Source organism: Plectrocnemia conspersa, unplaced genomic scaffold (genome assembly GCF_051122295.1).
Source record: "Plectrocnemia conspersa isolate PC_06_02 unplaced genomic scaffold, ASM5112229v1 ptg000008l, whole genome shotgun sequence".
NCBI lineage: Eukaryota > Metazoa > Arthropoda > Insecta > Trichoptera > Polycentropodidae > Plectrocnemia > Plectrocnemia conspersa.
This window is the reverse complement of record NW_028277172.1, coordinates 10,052,831-10,067,110: the sequence shown is the minus strand read 5'-3', so window position 1 is coordinate 10,067,110 and position 14,280 is coordinate 10,052,831. Positions and strand designations below refer to the sequence as shown.

At 27.0% G+C, this 14,280-nt stretch overlaps 1 protein-coding gene across 1 annotated transcript in view; it reads left to right on the top strand.

Moving 5' to 3' along the window:
- LOC148232923 (uncharacterized) overlaps positions 1-14,280 on the top strand; it is a 164,374-nt gene that overhangs the window by 62,017 nt on the left and 88,077 nt on the right. The window contains exon 2 of the mRNA XM_088189863.1: positions 10,157-10,439. Coding sequence (XP_088045989.1) covers positions 10,157-10,439 — 283 coding nt within the window. The remainder of the gene's footprint in view (positions 1-10,156; positions 10,440-14,280) is intronic.

Here is a 14,280-nt window from a genome sequence, read left to right as displayed (position 1 = left end):
CTGAGACGTTACGGACAATGCTATTCCGTCCTTAATAAACATATTATATAAATATACTGTTCATTATATGTCTCACTCTTTCCTTTTAATTTAATACATGTATCATTAGTATTTATCTGAAATCTTTAAGGCTCAGTAAAGTAAAATCTCGTGTTTCTATGCAATCTCCTTTAGGTCGTGAACTTTTCACACACCCCTCGCTCGACTCTCGGCCAGTGGTTATTAGCATTTTTTTACATGCCCCAGGCCTCATTCGGAGCGATCACCGATCGAGATTATGACACTGATACCTCGGTATGCAATCACGGGGCCCAGCAGCATCCACCACTTTGTTATTAGCCACATATTATAAATATCGGATTAATTAACGTTCTCCGTCGTCCGATTCGAAGCTGGTCAGGGGCGTAGCCGCGCTCGTCCGCCCGGGGCGTTCTATCGATGGGCGATATCCGTAAAACCAATTTGATCCTGCCAACTTTATGGCTACCCATTTTTTTATCCGACCACCCATCTTTTTTTTTCTCCTCTTACATAATAACCAAGAATGGGTCGTTAGGCGGCGGCTACCGTAAAAAAACTCATTTCATGATTTATGCCGCCGTTTGTGTTTCGGTATCGGGAAGCGTGTGAAAAACTAATACGTTTTAATTGTTGCTCACCCACACCTCGTTGGAATCGGTTCGTGTTTGATAAAGTTCTAATTGAACACCCTGTGATTGCTGTTCTTTGGTCATCGTATTGTGTGTGCCTGCGTATATGTGTTCATATGTGAACGAACTGGTTATTTCGGTTCTTATCTTAAACATCGAACTTCTACGATTTTGGTTAGGCAACCGTGTTCGATGAGGTTAGTAGATAAGTAAGTGATATACAAGATATGTTTGAGCAGATGGTCAGATACATACTAACAATTGGATCTGTGATATATATTTAAATGAAAATATTGTTTATTATTATAGAGTTGTTTCGATTCTATGATACATAATTTATGGATATTCATTTAAACAACTACTTCACTTACATGACTATTTTGCTAAAATATTAATAATCTCTCTTATTTTTTATAGAAACTAATACAAAAATATAGAGCGAAACACATTATTAAAAAAACTATTGAGAAGCATGTGCAATAAATATACATTTTATACATTTATATAATTCAGGCAAAAAATACGTTTAGGTTATATTTATAAAATACAATATTTAAATTATATATTGTAATAAATATTAATACAATATACTCTTTGATATGCACAACACGTATATAATTTAATATTATTTATAAGTTGGGGGAATTTATTTATCATTTTTTGTTCATACATGACTATATATATATATATATATATATATATATATATATATATATATATATATATATATATATATATATATATATATATATATATATATATATATATATATATATATATATATATATATATATATATATATATATATATATATATATATATATATATATATATATATATATATATATATATATATATATATATATATATATATATATATATATATATATATATATATATATATATATATATATATATATATATATATATATATATATATATATATATATATATATATATATATATATATATATATATATATATATATATATATATATATATATATATATATATATATATATATATATATATATATATATATATATATATATATATATATATATATATATATATATATATATATATATATATATATATATATATATATATATATATATATATATATATATATATATATATATATATATATATATATATATATATATATATATATATATATATATATATATATATATATATATATATATATATATATATATATATATATATATATATATATATATATATATATATATATATATATATATATATATATATATATATATATATATATATATATATATATATATATATATATATATATATATATATATATATATATATATATATATATATATATATATATATATATATACTATATATGACTATATATATTTTGTTCATACATGACTATATATATTTGCTAACATAATATTTTAATTTTATAATAATTGATAACGTGTGATTATATAATACGCCAATATATATTAAATCTGTTATTAAAAAAATAAGATTAGTTTGAGGTTAAAAATGTGCTATAACCTTTATTTCTTCAATATAATATTGCTGGAGACGACGCACCGTTGAGCAAAGAATGCACTCAAATAAACATTATAGCTTAAAACGTATAACTACTACTCTATATATTTATTATTATGTAATACATTATTATTAAGATAGTAGTCTTAAATGGTTACTAGCAACGCTAAGCTCGTCGTTTGTCATATTTTTAAGCAAATAGGTGGGATAATTAGTAACATAAACAATATTATTTCGTTAAACTAAAAATCGAAATAAAACGACAAAACCTAATAAATTGTATACTTAATATTTAAAAATCTTCCGTTGCATTAAAACAGACGTAAGCCCAACGCGTTACAATAACTACTAAGTAAGTAGTCGGACATATATATTGTTACTTTTAAGCTATTGATGTCAATATTCACTAGCTAGCTTAATTTTATTTTAATTATTCATCACAATATTCATCCACAAAATCAAAAAAATCTAAGAAAACCTAATTTGTGACGGTCGGTCGGAATATTATTAACATATAGTCAATAATCCTGATTTCACAGATATTATATATATAGGATTCGAAACCAGGTCTTTCAGGTAGTAGTCACTGACTTATACAATACAATGGCAATGTGTATATTTGATATATTTTTATTAATTTAAAAAATATTGCCAGTGATTTATATTTTGGTTTATTAAAAAACACACATTTTATTTTAGCCGAGGTGATTCAAAATATTAATAAAAGATTGGTTACACCACCCACCACCGGTGGCTAATGGCCCTCTTATTATTCATTCAATGGGTGATTAGTTGGTAAAAGTTAATTGTGCTACTGAATCTATTCGACGCCTGGGGCTTATTTACGGACAATACGTCTCGGCCCAAAATGCAAGCCGCCCGTGATTTATACACCTATCCGGATTAAACGAGATGAAAACCAAACGCTGCGATCTTAACGGTACACGATTCTCAAACTGATCCAAATTCATTACTGCCCGCCGCTGCTAGCTGACCAATGCGAAACCTGATTTTTTCCACCCAAAACCCAAAACACGTTCATGCATACGCATGAACGCTTACAAAAGAATGTATAAATAAATTTACGGAACGGTTTGAGAACGTTTCATAATAAATAACACTGTATCGAAAATGTTTTGTATTTTTATATCAATAAAAAATGAACCAAAAAAATCACAAAAATAAATTAGCAAACATTTTTTTTCAAGCGTGTAAAAAATATTTTTAGACGACCGGAAACATATTGAGGGCTACACTTAAAAGCGCCACAATCAATATGTTTTATTTAAAAATAATAAAATATTATAAAACACCTCAGAGTGACAAATTTAGTATAATCAACTTGGTGCAAGTGTAGTAACATTTCTAACTAGTAGTTTAGTGAGACAAACATTTTTTAATTGCTTATTTTTTTTGTAAACACTAACCCATAACAAAATATTTTATATGGTTTGTAGCATTAAAAATCATTCAATATACTGATTCGACTCAAAATAAAATTTAAGGGTAGCGTCTTTTTTAGGTGTAGTCAATTGTGAATGCAAAATGTATATGATTGATGGAAAATAAGTAAAAAAGTAAGAATTTCAGTATCACAAATTAATTGAAATAATACTTCATATGAAATTCTTACATTTTCCTCAAATTTACATTGAATAATTGTACCACGCACACTAATCATAACTCTCGTGTCGCTAAAAATTCGCTCTGCACATGCTCAACTTATTAAACGAATTTATGTTAAAGTCCCTTACAAGCTGATCGCGTGTGCGTGTCCGAGACCCGCCGCTAATGGCTATCACTCCTATCCATAATGCGATAAGACGTTTCAATTAAACGCACACGACTATAAATCGTGTTTATTGCAACAGTAGTTTTTGCCAGCCGAGAATAAATATCGTACAAGGCACGTACGTTTAAGGCCGGTGTCGGCGCCCCGCTGGCAAACCCGACCATCCGAACAGTTAAAATAATAATAAACCGAATGTAAGAAAATACGTGAAAAAACGCTCCATATACACTACAAGAGGCATGATCGAATCGAATCAAATCGAATCACTACAGAGGAGGCGATCGGTAATTTTTTAAAGTTTTTATGTTGATGCATGGACGGTAAAGTACCGAAACAAAGTGTAGTAAAAATAAATCTAGTCGCTCTCTTCAATTTGAGTTTAGAAAAACATAGCTTAGAAAATATAAAACATATACATAGTAAATAAACTTTCATAGTATTTTATTATATATTTTATTCAAGCTACTAAAGCTCTATTAATAAATAAAAAAATATTTTTATTGATTATCAATGTAAAATAAAAGTGTTATATATGTAGCTCATTAAGCGTTTTTTGTCTACTTTTAGATGCAAAATTAAACTGAGAAAATAATTAAATAATTAGTAAAATAATGCTGAAAATTATTAGATACGCTATTTTTCTGGGGAACAAATATCAATATAGGCAAAAATATATTTATATGACTGATGTATGATATAAAGAAATTCTATCTATTTTTTTCATTTATTTTAATAAATTTTAATATTATATAAAAAAAGCATTTTTAAAGTTTTATTGATAATTTTAAATGTGTCATAGCACAAAATAAATAATAATTAGAAAATATTATAAAATAAAAAGAAAGTACAAGTTGGCTAGTCAACGTTTTTCTGATTATTTTAGGTGAATTATTGTGCTAGAAAATAATTAAAAAAGAGTAGCGCTATTAAAAGTAGCTTAACATGGTTTATAAGCTACTTTTATCAGCGCTATAATTCTGAAAAATTTAATAAACTATCAGTAAAATTAGTAGAAAAATATTTATTTGTATGATATATGAATAAATTTAATTTAATTTTTTAATTTATTTAAACATATATTATTATAAAATAAAAAAAGCAAGTTTTAAGCTAGCCTTATAAAGTTTAAATGTGCTATTGCACAGAATAAATAATAATTACAAAATATTATAAAATAAAAATAGGAGCACAAGTTGCCAAGTGATCATTTTGCTGATTATTTTAGGTGGGTTATTATGTTGAAAATTATTAAAAAAGTGGCGTTATTAAAAGTAGCCTAACATGGTTTATGGGCTACTTTTAACAACGATATTGTTCTGAACATAAGCAAAAAAATATTTATTTGACTGATATGTTCTATGATGTTCTACTTATTTTTCAATAATTTCAGTTTAAAAATAATAATATAAAATTATAACTAGAATATTTAAAACAGACATAATAAGGCATTACAAATACTTTTAAATATATCATTATACTAAATAAATATTAATTAGAAAATATTATAAAATAAAAAAAAGTGTAAGTAGGCAAATAAGTATTTTGCTGATTTTTAATGTGGGTCATTATGCTAAAAAATAATTAAAAAAGAGTGGGGCTGTTTATGGGTTACTTTTCGCACTGAAAAAAAAACCATCAGTAACATAAGCAAAAATTATTTCACTAATGTGTATTATTGAATTTTTTTTTTCATTAGTTAAATTTAAAAAATATAATGTATAAATTAATATCAAATTAAGAGAAGCACACTTAAAATTAGCTTAATAAATACTTTTAAATGTGTCATTGCAGTAAATAAATATTTTTAAAAAATATTATAAAATATAAAAAAGAGATTAGGTGCACTATTTTAGGTGGCTCATTTTGATAATTTTTTTTTAAATAGAGTGGAGCTATTAAATAGTCAATAAAATTTAGTAGCGACACTGTTCTGAAAAAAAACGATTAAATTATCAGTAACATAAGCAAAAAATATTTATTTTACTAATATGTACTATTAAATTCAAATTAACTTGTACATTATTTAAAATAAGAAAATATTAGAGTAAATATTATTAGGAAATTAAAATAAGCACATTTTAAACCAACTAAAAGTCTTAAAATACTTTTAAATGTTGCACTGTAGTAAGTAAATAAAATAAAATAAAATAGTGCAAGAATTTGCAATTTATTTTAGATGTGTTATTGTGCTAAAAAATAAATTTAAAAAGAGTGAGGCTATTAAAAGTAGCATAACAAGTAGTTTATGGTCTGTTATTAGCAGTGCTATTATTCTAAAAAAATAGATTAAATTATCAGTAACGTAAGCAAAGTATTATTTATTTAACTGATGTGTAATATTAAATTCTACTTATTTTTTTAATAATTGAAATTAAAAAAAAATATTAATGTAACTATTAGTATGAAATTAAAAAAAGCACATTTTAAGTACCTCTTAAAGTTTTAAAGTATTTTTTAATGTGACATTTTAGTAAATAAAAAATTATGTTATAAAAAAATAAGCGCAACTACATAAATAAACATTTTTTCGTTAATTTAAGGTGGATCTTGTGCTAAAAAAGAATTAAAAGTAGTGCTAATAAAATTAGCATAACAAGTGGTATATGGGCTACATTTAGCAGCGCTATGGTTCTAAAAAAATAAATAAACCATCAGTATCATAAGCAAAAAACTTTTATCTGACTGATGTGAACTATTAAATTCTACTTATATTATTCAATAATTTAAATTAAAAATATTGATATAAATATTATTATGAAATAATAGGTGACATTTAAAACACTAGCCTAATATGGTTTTATCAATATTTTTATAAAATAAAAAAACGCAAGTAAGCAAAAAATTAGTATTAAAAATTGGAATAGATGCCCTGTTGTCCTTAATTTTTTTAGCAACATAACCAAATATATATATATTTTACTAAGATATGTACATTTTTTTAGAATTATTATCAAATAAATTAGCCAAATTAGCGTTGAATGGGCTACTTTTAGTTAGTAAAAGCAATTTAGCAATTAAGATTAAATTATAACCAATTAAATTGCGCAATTTTGCTGAAAAAAATAAAATTATTTTCAATTAGTAATTAATATATAACAAACATAGATAAGTGCAATTAAAAAAGCCAAATTAACATTTTAATGTCAAACTTTGGATGTACCATTGTGTTAAAAATATATTAAAAAAGTAAGACTTGTTATAATTACTCGCATTATATATAAATACACCTATTTAATTGTCAAGTAAAGCAAGTTTTAGTATTTTAAATTAATTAGAATAAACATATATTTAAATACATCGAATCTAATGAACTGTTTCGTTCAAATCAAAAGAGGATTTTATAAATTATTTTTAAGATAATTTATGTAAATTTAAGTGCTTAATTAAAATAATCAATAATAAAATTATGTTGATTTATAATTATATTTGTTTTTAATAATTATTAAATATTTGAGTATATCTAAAATATATAAATCAAAGATAACAAGTTTTTCTTTTTCAAGCGACTCAAATGCCATCATAAGAGTTTTTCTACACAATTTATAACACATCTATATACATATACACTTAACAACATAAATTCCGACATCGAAACCGCCACCGGATCAGCGCGAATTTTAAAATGCATGAGATGTCATCATCATCGGGCTCCCGCTGTTTGGGGCGTCCACTTTCCATTTCGGCGGAAATTCCCGTCTCGTTTTTTCCTGAAACTTCGATCCCGTTTGCCAGATAAATCGATAAACACTGGTATATAATACCTTTTTGTACCGGCGGCAATCTCGGGCATTAATTTGACTCGCAAAAAGACCGTGTCGTCGCTTAATTTTCCCAGGACCGCATTTGGCGTACAAGGACAGCTTTTTTTGCCCGGGTTGCTTCTTCGCCGAATACGTGTCGCTGCTCGGCGACTTTTACGGATTTTAATAAGAAAATATAACGCTCAGTTTACAATGTTTAAACGCGCGAGTCGCAATGTACTGAATAAAAATTATGGGTTCAAATAATGTACTAAAAAAACAAACGTTAACATCTCACGTGGGTTTAATTTATTACACACAGATATAATTATTATTGTATGAAGATAAATATGAATTAACTACGTTATAAATAAATTGAATAAATTAAAATTCAACTTCTAAAGGAAATTAAGAGGCAATTCTCACGCTTTTCACTTTCACATTCAAGAATTGGTATATAGTATTTTTAAAGATATAAATTAAATTATATTTTTAAGTTACTATTATGCATTTTATGTTAATCACTCGCTCACATATTTATTTTAGTGATTTTTAACGATTTCATATCAAATAAATTAAAAAAAAAAAATTTAATAAATATTTTAAGATTTTTTAATTAAATCTTATGCTCCATAAATTAAAAAATCTGTTAATATGAATATTGTGTAATAAAAAGCATATACCAAAGAAAAATATTATATTTGATAATCTAGTACACTTTCTTTATGCTATGATTTAATGCATATAAAAATTACTTTATTTAAAAAAAGAGCAAAAAAAAAGTTTTAAACACTATAATTAATTTTCAACTCACGTAAAAAAAGCAAAGCTCCATAATGCATACGTTGAAAAATCAACTTCAATTTGCTTCAAAACTAATAACGCGCACCGCACACAGTAGACTCGATTTAAAATTGAGTATTTAGAATGACCCGTGACAGTGGGAGGTAGATTGATGAGGGGAACACACGTGAGGTCTTCTTGTAATATGCTACATCTTTTCAAGACTCGTCTAAAGTACCCACTTCTTACTACATAGCAATAATAATTTGAAACGGCAAAAAATATCTGTTTAAAACGTCGATACCGATCCAATTGCGGTATCGTGTTGCTTTTTTAATTCGCCATCTCGAGTATCTCGGGTAAAATCTCGCTATCAATCTCTTTAACGGCTTATAGATAAGGGCGATATTGGTTGTGCATTGACGTGGAAGAATGGAAATGGAGTTTCAGAGCATGTCTTCACACTGCCGGACATAAATACACGCTGAATCCAATTGGCAAGTAATAATTCTCAGAAACTCGATATTGAGCGTAGTGAGTGTTGTTGCTTTGTATGACGAAGAGTGAAAATTTATAAAATGAAAATAAAAACACTGCCATTAAATCTCTAATAAAACTATAATCCATCAATCCTGCGTAAAAGGCAATGGGAATTCACTACGCTGTAATAAATAATGGGAAATGCCAAGATGAAAAGGGTAAAAAACGGTTGTATGATATAAAATCAGGAATAGTATCAGAAATTATTGATGACATCAGAAACAGTTATTGCTAGGGTTGCCGATTTAATTAAAAAATATTATACGTTAACAACTTCATTTTTGGGGCAGAAAACATAAGATTTTCGCATATATTGCAAATCGGAATTTATTATATTTAATATTATAAACTAAATTTACCAATTAGATAATAATTAAAGTCGTATATTTATATTTAATTTAAAAATGAGGATTTTATAAAATATGTATGTTATATAAAAAAAACCACATGCCGATTTATTGTTTGTTACTATTCGTGATGTAAACATGGAAAAAACTAGTTTATTAGTAAATAAATAATCCTAATCATTAACAGAAATATTTGCTCTTGATTTTTAAAATAAATAAAGAATAATACTAAATAAAAGCTTTTTTAAGTATTATACTAACATTATCATATATCACTATATTTTATACTGGCTATTTAAGACATCATCTTTCTATTTAGCATTAAAAACCTACATTTAAAATATCGCATCAAAAATACGACTAATACAATGGCTGGCTCATACTTTGTAACTGTACATCCCAATGTTACTAGATATAAAGTTTATAAGGCCAATTAGTCAGATTTTGATATGTAAATAAAATTTAAATTGAATTAAATATTAGATATTATACCATAGGCGTAAATTTACAATTATACGTTATTACACATTATCGTTTTACAACAACGCAAATTATCTTTATCTTTTAAGTGAAATTCCTCATAGCTTTTAGCAATATAACTTAACTTTTACAATATAACTTCAGGTTGTAAACGCTTGAAGGTGTGATTTCGAAACGGCCCCTTTGTCCTTCGCAGAATGTAAAATCGCGAATTGCCTTCACTAAACCTCAGAGGTGTAATTATGTGTTGTATATGGGTGTATAATGTATTTTTTTTCTCCACAGATACGGCACAGGTTCGGACTTTACGATGAAATTTCCACCACCGGCGGAGTCCAAGTGAGGCACTGCAATTGGGTCAGATTCCTGAGGGTGTCCGAGCACTACGGACCTCAGGTGAACTTAGTGTGTACCAAAGTAAAAGGAGAGCCCATATATGAAGCCGTGAAGCCGATAGCTCCACACACAGAATTAGTCGTCTACTATCTACCAGAGAGACCGGAAGAACTGTTCTTTGTCAGGATGAGAAACTCGCTATACAGACAGACGATGGACTCTATACTGGAAGGTGAGTGAATTATACTTTTTTATATGAATGTCGAAATCGAAGCCACTCAAGCAGGTAATTGGTTCAATTTAAAAATGTCTATCTTGGTCTCATTCGCAATCAGAGGCGATTCTGTACGCGCACCAGATGACAATGGTCCATCGGAGGATTCTCGCCGTTTGATTGTTTGGACCTTGTCTTTGAGTGGTAAAAGAAGCCGCTTCTGAATTTTTCGAATACCTCTAACACCATATATGTTTTTGTGTTTATGTACATTCCATATTAAATAAAAAAAAACTTGACCATATAGATCATATAAATAAAAACAATTTTATATTAAAAATTAAAATCTCTATGGTTTTAGAAAGTCTTATTGCTTCACCTGTATAATATAAATAGAAGCAGTTATTTATTTGTATACATCAAATGCTTAAAGAAATGTTAATTAATGTAAAACAAACTAATACCGAAATATATATAAGATAAAAAAATAAAATCTGAAATACCGATAATAAATACTGTACTCTAAATATTGCTAACTCTTAAAATATTTATTCTATTGATAAAAATATATCAAGTAGTTATATATTAAACCTTATATATTGAATCTTACATCTTAATTAAATATTTTAAATATTATTATTGCAAAATAATCCATATACTATAATAAAATTATCTTACTTAGATATTAACTAATATAAATTTTCTTTTACAAAAATAGAGGTTGTGGAGTTGTCATAGAACCTTGTTACATCTCCCAAATTATTTAATGTATTATTTTCGATAAATTAGGTTTAATGTTTAATTAATTAATATTGCAAACATAACTAGAATTTAATATAATTATATATTAAACAATAGTAGGTAGAGAATTGAGATTTTCAGTCAATTTGTTTGGTGTTTATTTATATATTTTTACTTATCAGATGGCATTCAAATGTAAATATTTGGTTGTAAAAATTTTTGTATGTATTATAAAATTTATGTTAATTGTTTTTCATAAGCTATAACAATGACTTCTTAAGTTAAATGCCATTTTATTTAGACGTACAAATATGTTATTTTATTTTAGTAAAATATTGAACACACAGTAGAGTTTCCCATATAAATTTATTTGATTTTGTAATAGTGAGTTAAAAATAATTAGATGGAGTAGTTTTTCTTGGATTAATTCATATGGTATAATTTACTATTTTCCCCAATTTACATATATTGTTTTAAAATGGTTAATTTTTTGTTGCAGTTTTTGTCATATAGTTATATGTACATAAGCTTGAATTATTTAAAAAAATGTTTTTATTTGCGATAAGGGTATTTGATAATATTTTTGAATCAGCGACTATAAAAAAAGCATGTTTGTGACATGTTGTGCTTTAAGTTAAACAAATAATTTAAAAAATAAATTTAAGCCTTACAAGTTATAAATAGCAGCTCAATTATTAACACTGTTATACTAAAAGAGCTTTTAGTTAATTCAAAATATATATAATGAGTACTTTACGAATAGTGGCGATACTGTTTAAAATTTACAAGTAGAGATTAAAACTGTTAATCTTATCTCATCATAATTATTTTTTTATAAGCTTAGGATATTTTTATTATTCTATTTATATTGAATTAAAAATGTTTCTTTTCAAGTTCATCTTTATAAATATTATCGTAGTAATTGATATCCACCTTTACAAGTGAGATTTTTCTCGCGTCGAGCATGTGCAAAATAAAGCGAGACAACGCCGATCTAACCGAGATAAAGTTCCAACACGAGTCCTCTCCCGGCTGGCTACCCGGTGGTGAATTTGTCTTATTTGCCGGTCCAGGTTTTGTAGTGTAACAGTGGCGGTCACCACAAAAGACATTCCTCAAGTTCCCACGTAGAAGACTTATGGTTTTGCCGCACGACCGTTCGGAACGCACGAAGCCAAACAAACACACGTAGCTGAAAGCTCTGAAAGCTCTCATACGAAATTATTTTAAAATTCCATTTTTTTGCTCATGATTGATCACCTTGTAGCTTCTACATATTGAAATATGCCTCGCTGCGTGTTATTAAACGGTCGTTTTGCATTTTTAATCAATATTTACAATGCTAGCTGAAACTGGTTGCTCGGGCGTCACACTGAGCGCTTACCCATTAGAAATTGTATCGAAAACGTAATTTTTTCTGCTTTTATATCCAAGTGCGTGATCGCGCGTTAATATTCAAATTTCGATATAATTAAGTGTCAATTAACAAAAGTGAAGAATTAATAACTTTTGAAGCATAAATTCGTATCGATGATTAATCGCACGCGGTTAATGGGTATCACAGTTTGAGCATAAATCAGGCGCGATCACTTTTTCAAAGATGATAACATGCTAGCTTAAAATTAAATATAATTTATATACCATACGTCTAATTATTAACAAATATAAAATAAAAAATCAATCTAAATGGGGACAGAATATATTACACGTGCAAAAGACATCACCAATTTATATCGCCATCAAATGTTAGTATTAAAAATATTTGATGGATTAACATTTTAGCACTGTGCACAAATAAGCAATACAGGAAGTAATACATTTTGTTAAGAAGACAGTCATATATTGTAGATCAAATAAAAATTATAACCAATCCACAAAATAGGCATCAAAATTAAATGCATATAATTATTGTAAACTAGGAAGAGAATAATATTGACGTTTTTTCTCACTTCACCGTGGGCTAATGGTACTTTTACAAGTATTTAAACACGAGACTCCTTACATATCAAATCGATTATCCTGAGCACTTACAAGGGCCGACGTCAAATTATCGCCGACCGTATTAAGAAACTGTTAAGTTCCGAAGGTGCATTACGCAACCAGTGCAGTTTGTACTCGGAAAGAATTCCGTACTTGTCGCTGGTGTGGTGTTAAGTGTTTTTTTCTGTCTCTCTAACCGCCTTTGATCGCACAAACTTGACAGCCGCGACACAAAGAGCTCGCGGACCCATTGTCGGGGACAACTGGTAAAAAAGCCATAATCGAATGACGACACAGCGTGGAAATAGTTTAATTAACAATCTGACCGCTGGCAGCGATAATTGTCTTCCAATTCAGACAATAACCATAATTCACATACGTATGTGCGAAAAGAAAACCGAATGATTTTTTAAATTCTATATGAAGTCATTTCAGTAGATTGAAAAATTAAGCCTAAAACTAAAAGATCAGTGAGTTAAAATGCTTTTATAATTCAAAGTTATTACATTCTTTGACTAAACTTTTAATCATTGCAGCAAAAATCTGAAGTGATTTTAATACAAGCAAAGGCAATTTGTAAAACATATTTTTTATAAGTTGTTACTGCTTAATATTTTAAGACTGTTTTAATACAATACAATCAGCTAGATATTAAATAAAAATAAAAAATCAATTAGATTAAAATGGCAATATAAAATAAGTTTTATGGCTTAATGCAGATTTGTAGCTTAGCACTACAACATACAATTTTAAACTCTGTAAAGATTATTATATCTTCCTGTTTTTTTTTTAAAGGATTTAGAATATTGGCTGTTTTAAGGGAAGTAACACATTATGATTATAATGTCTGTAGAGTATGTTACAGATTTTTGTGTGAATGTGTGGTACTGATTGCATTTTTGTATTTATATATTATAAAATATATGTATTTTGTGGATTATTAACATCATTCTACTATCATTTTTAAAATATTTTTTTTAACAAAACTATTTAAATATTTTATTAAGCTTATTGTAAGTTAGGATATATTGTGGTCATAAAATTGATCGTTAGCATCAGATATAAAATTAATAAAATAATAATAAAATTTGGACGTGCAATATCCAATATCCAAACAACGGTACCAATACATATACTT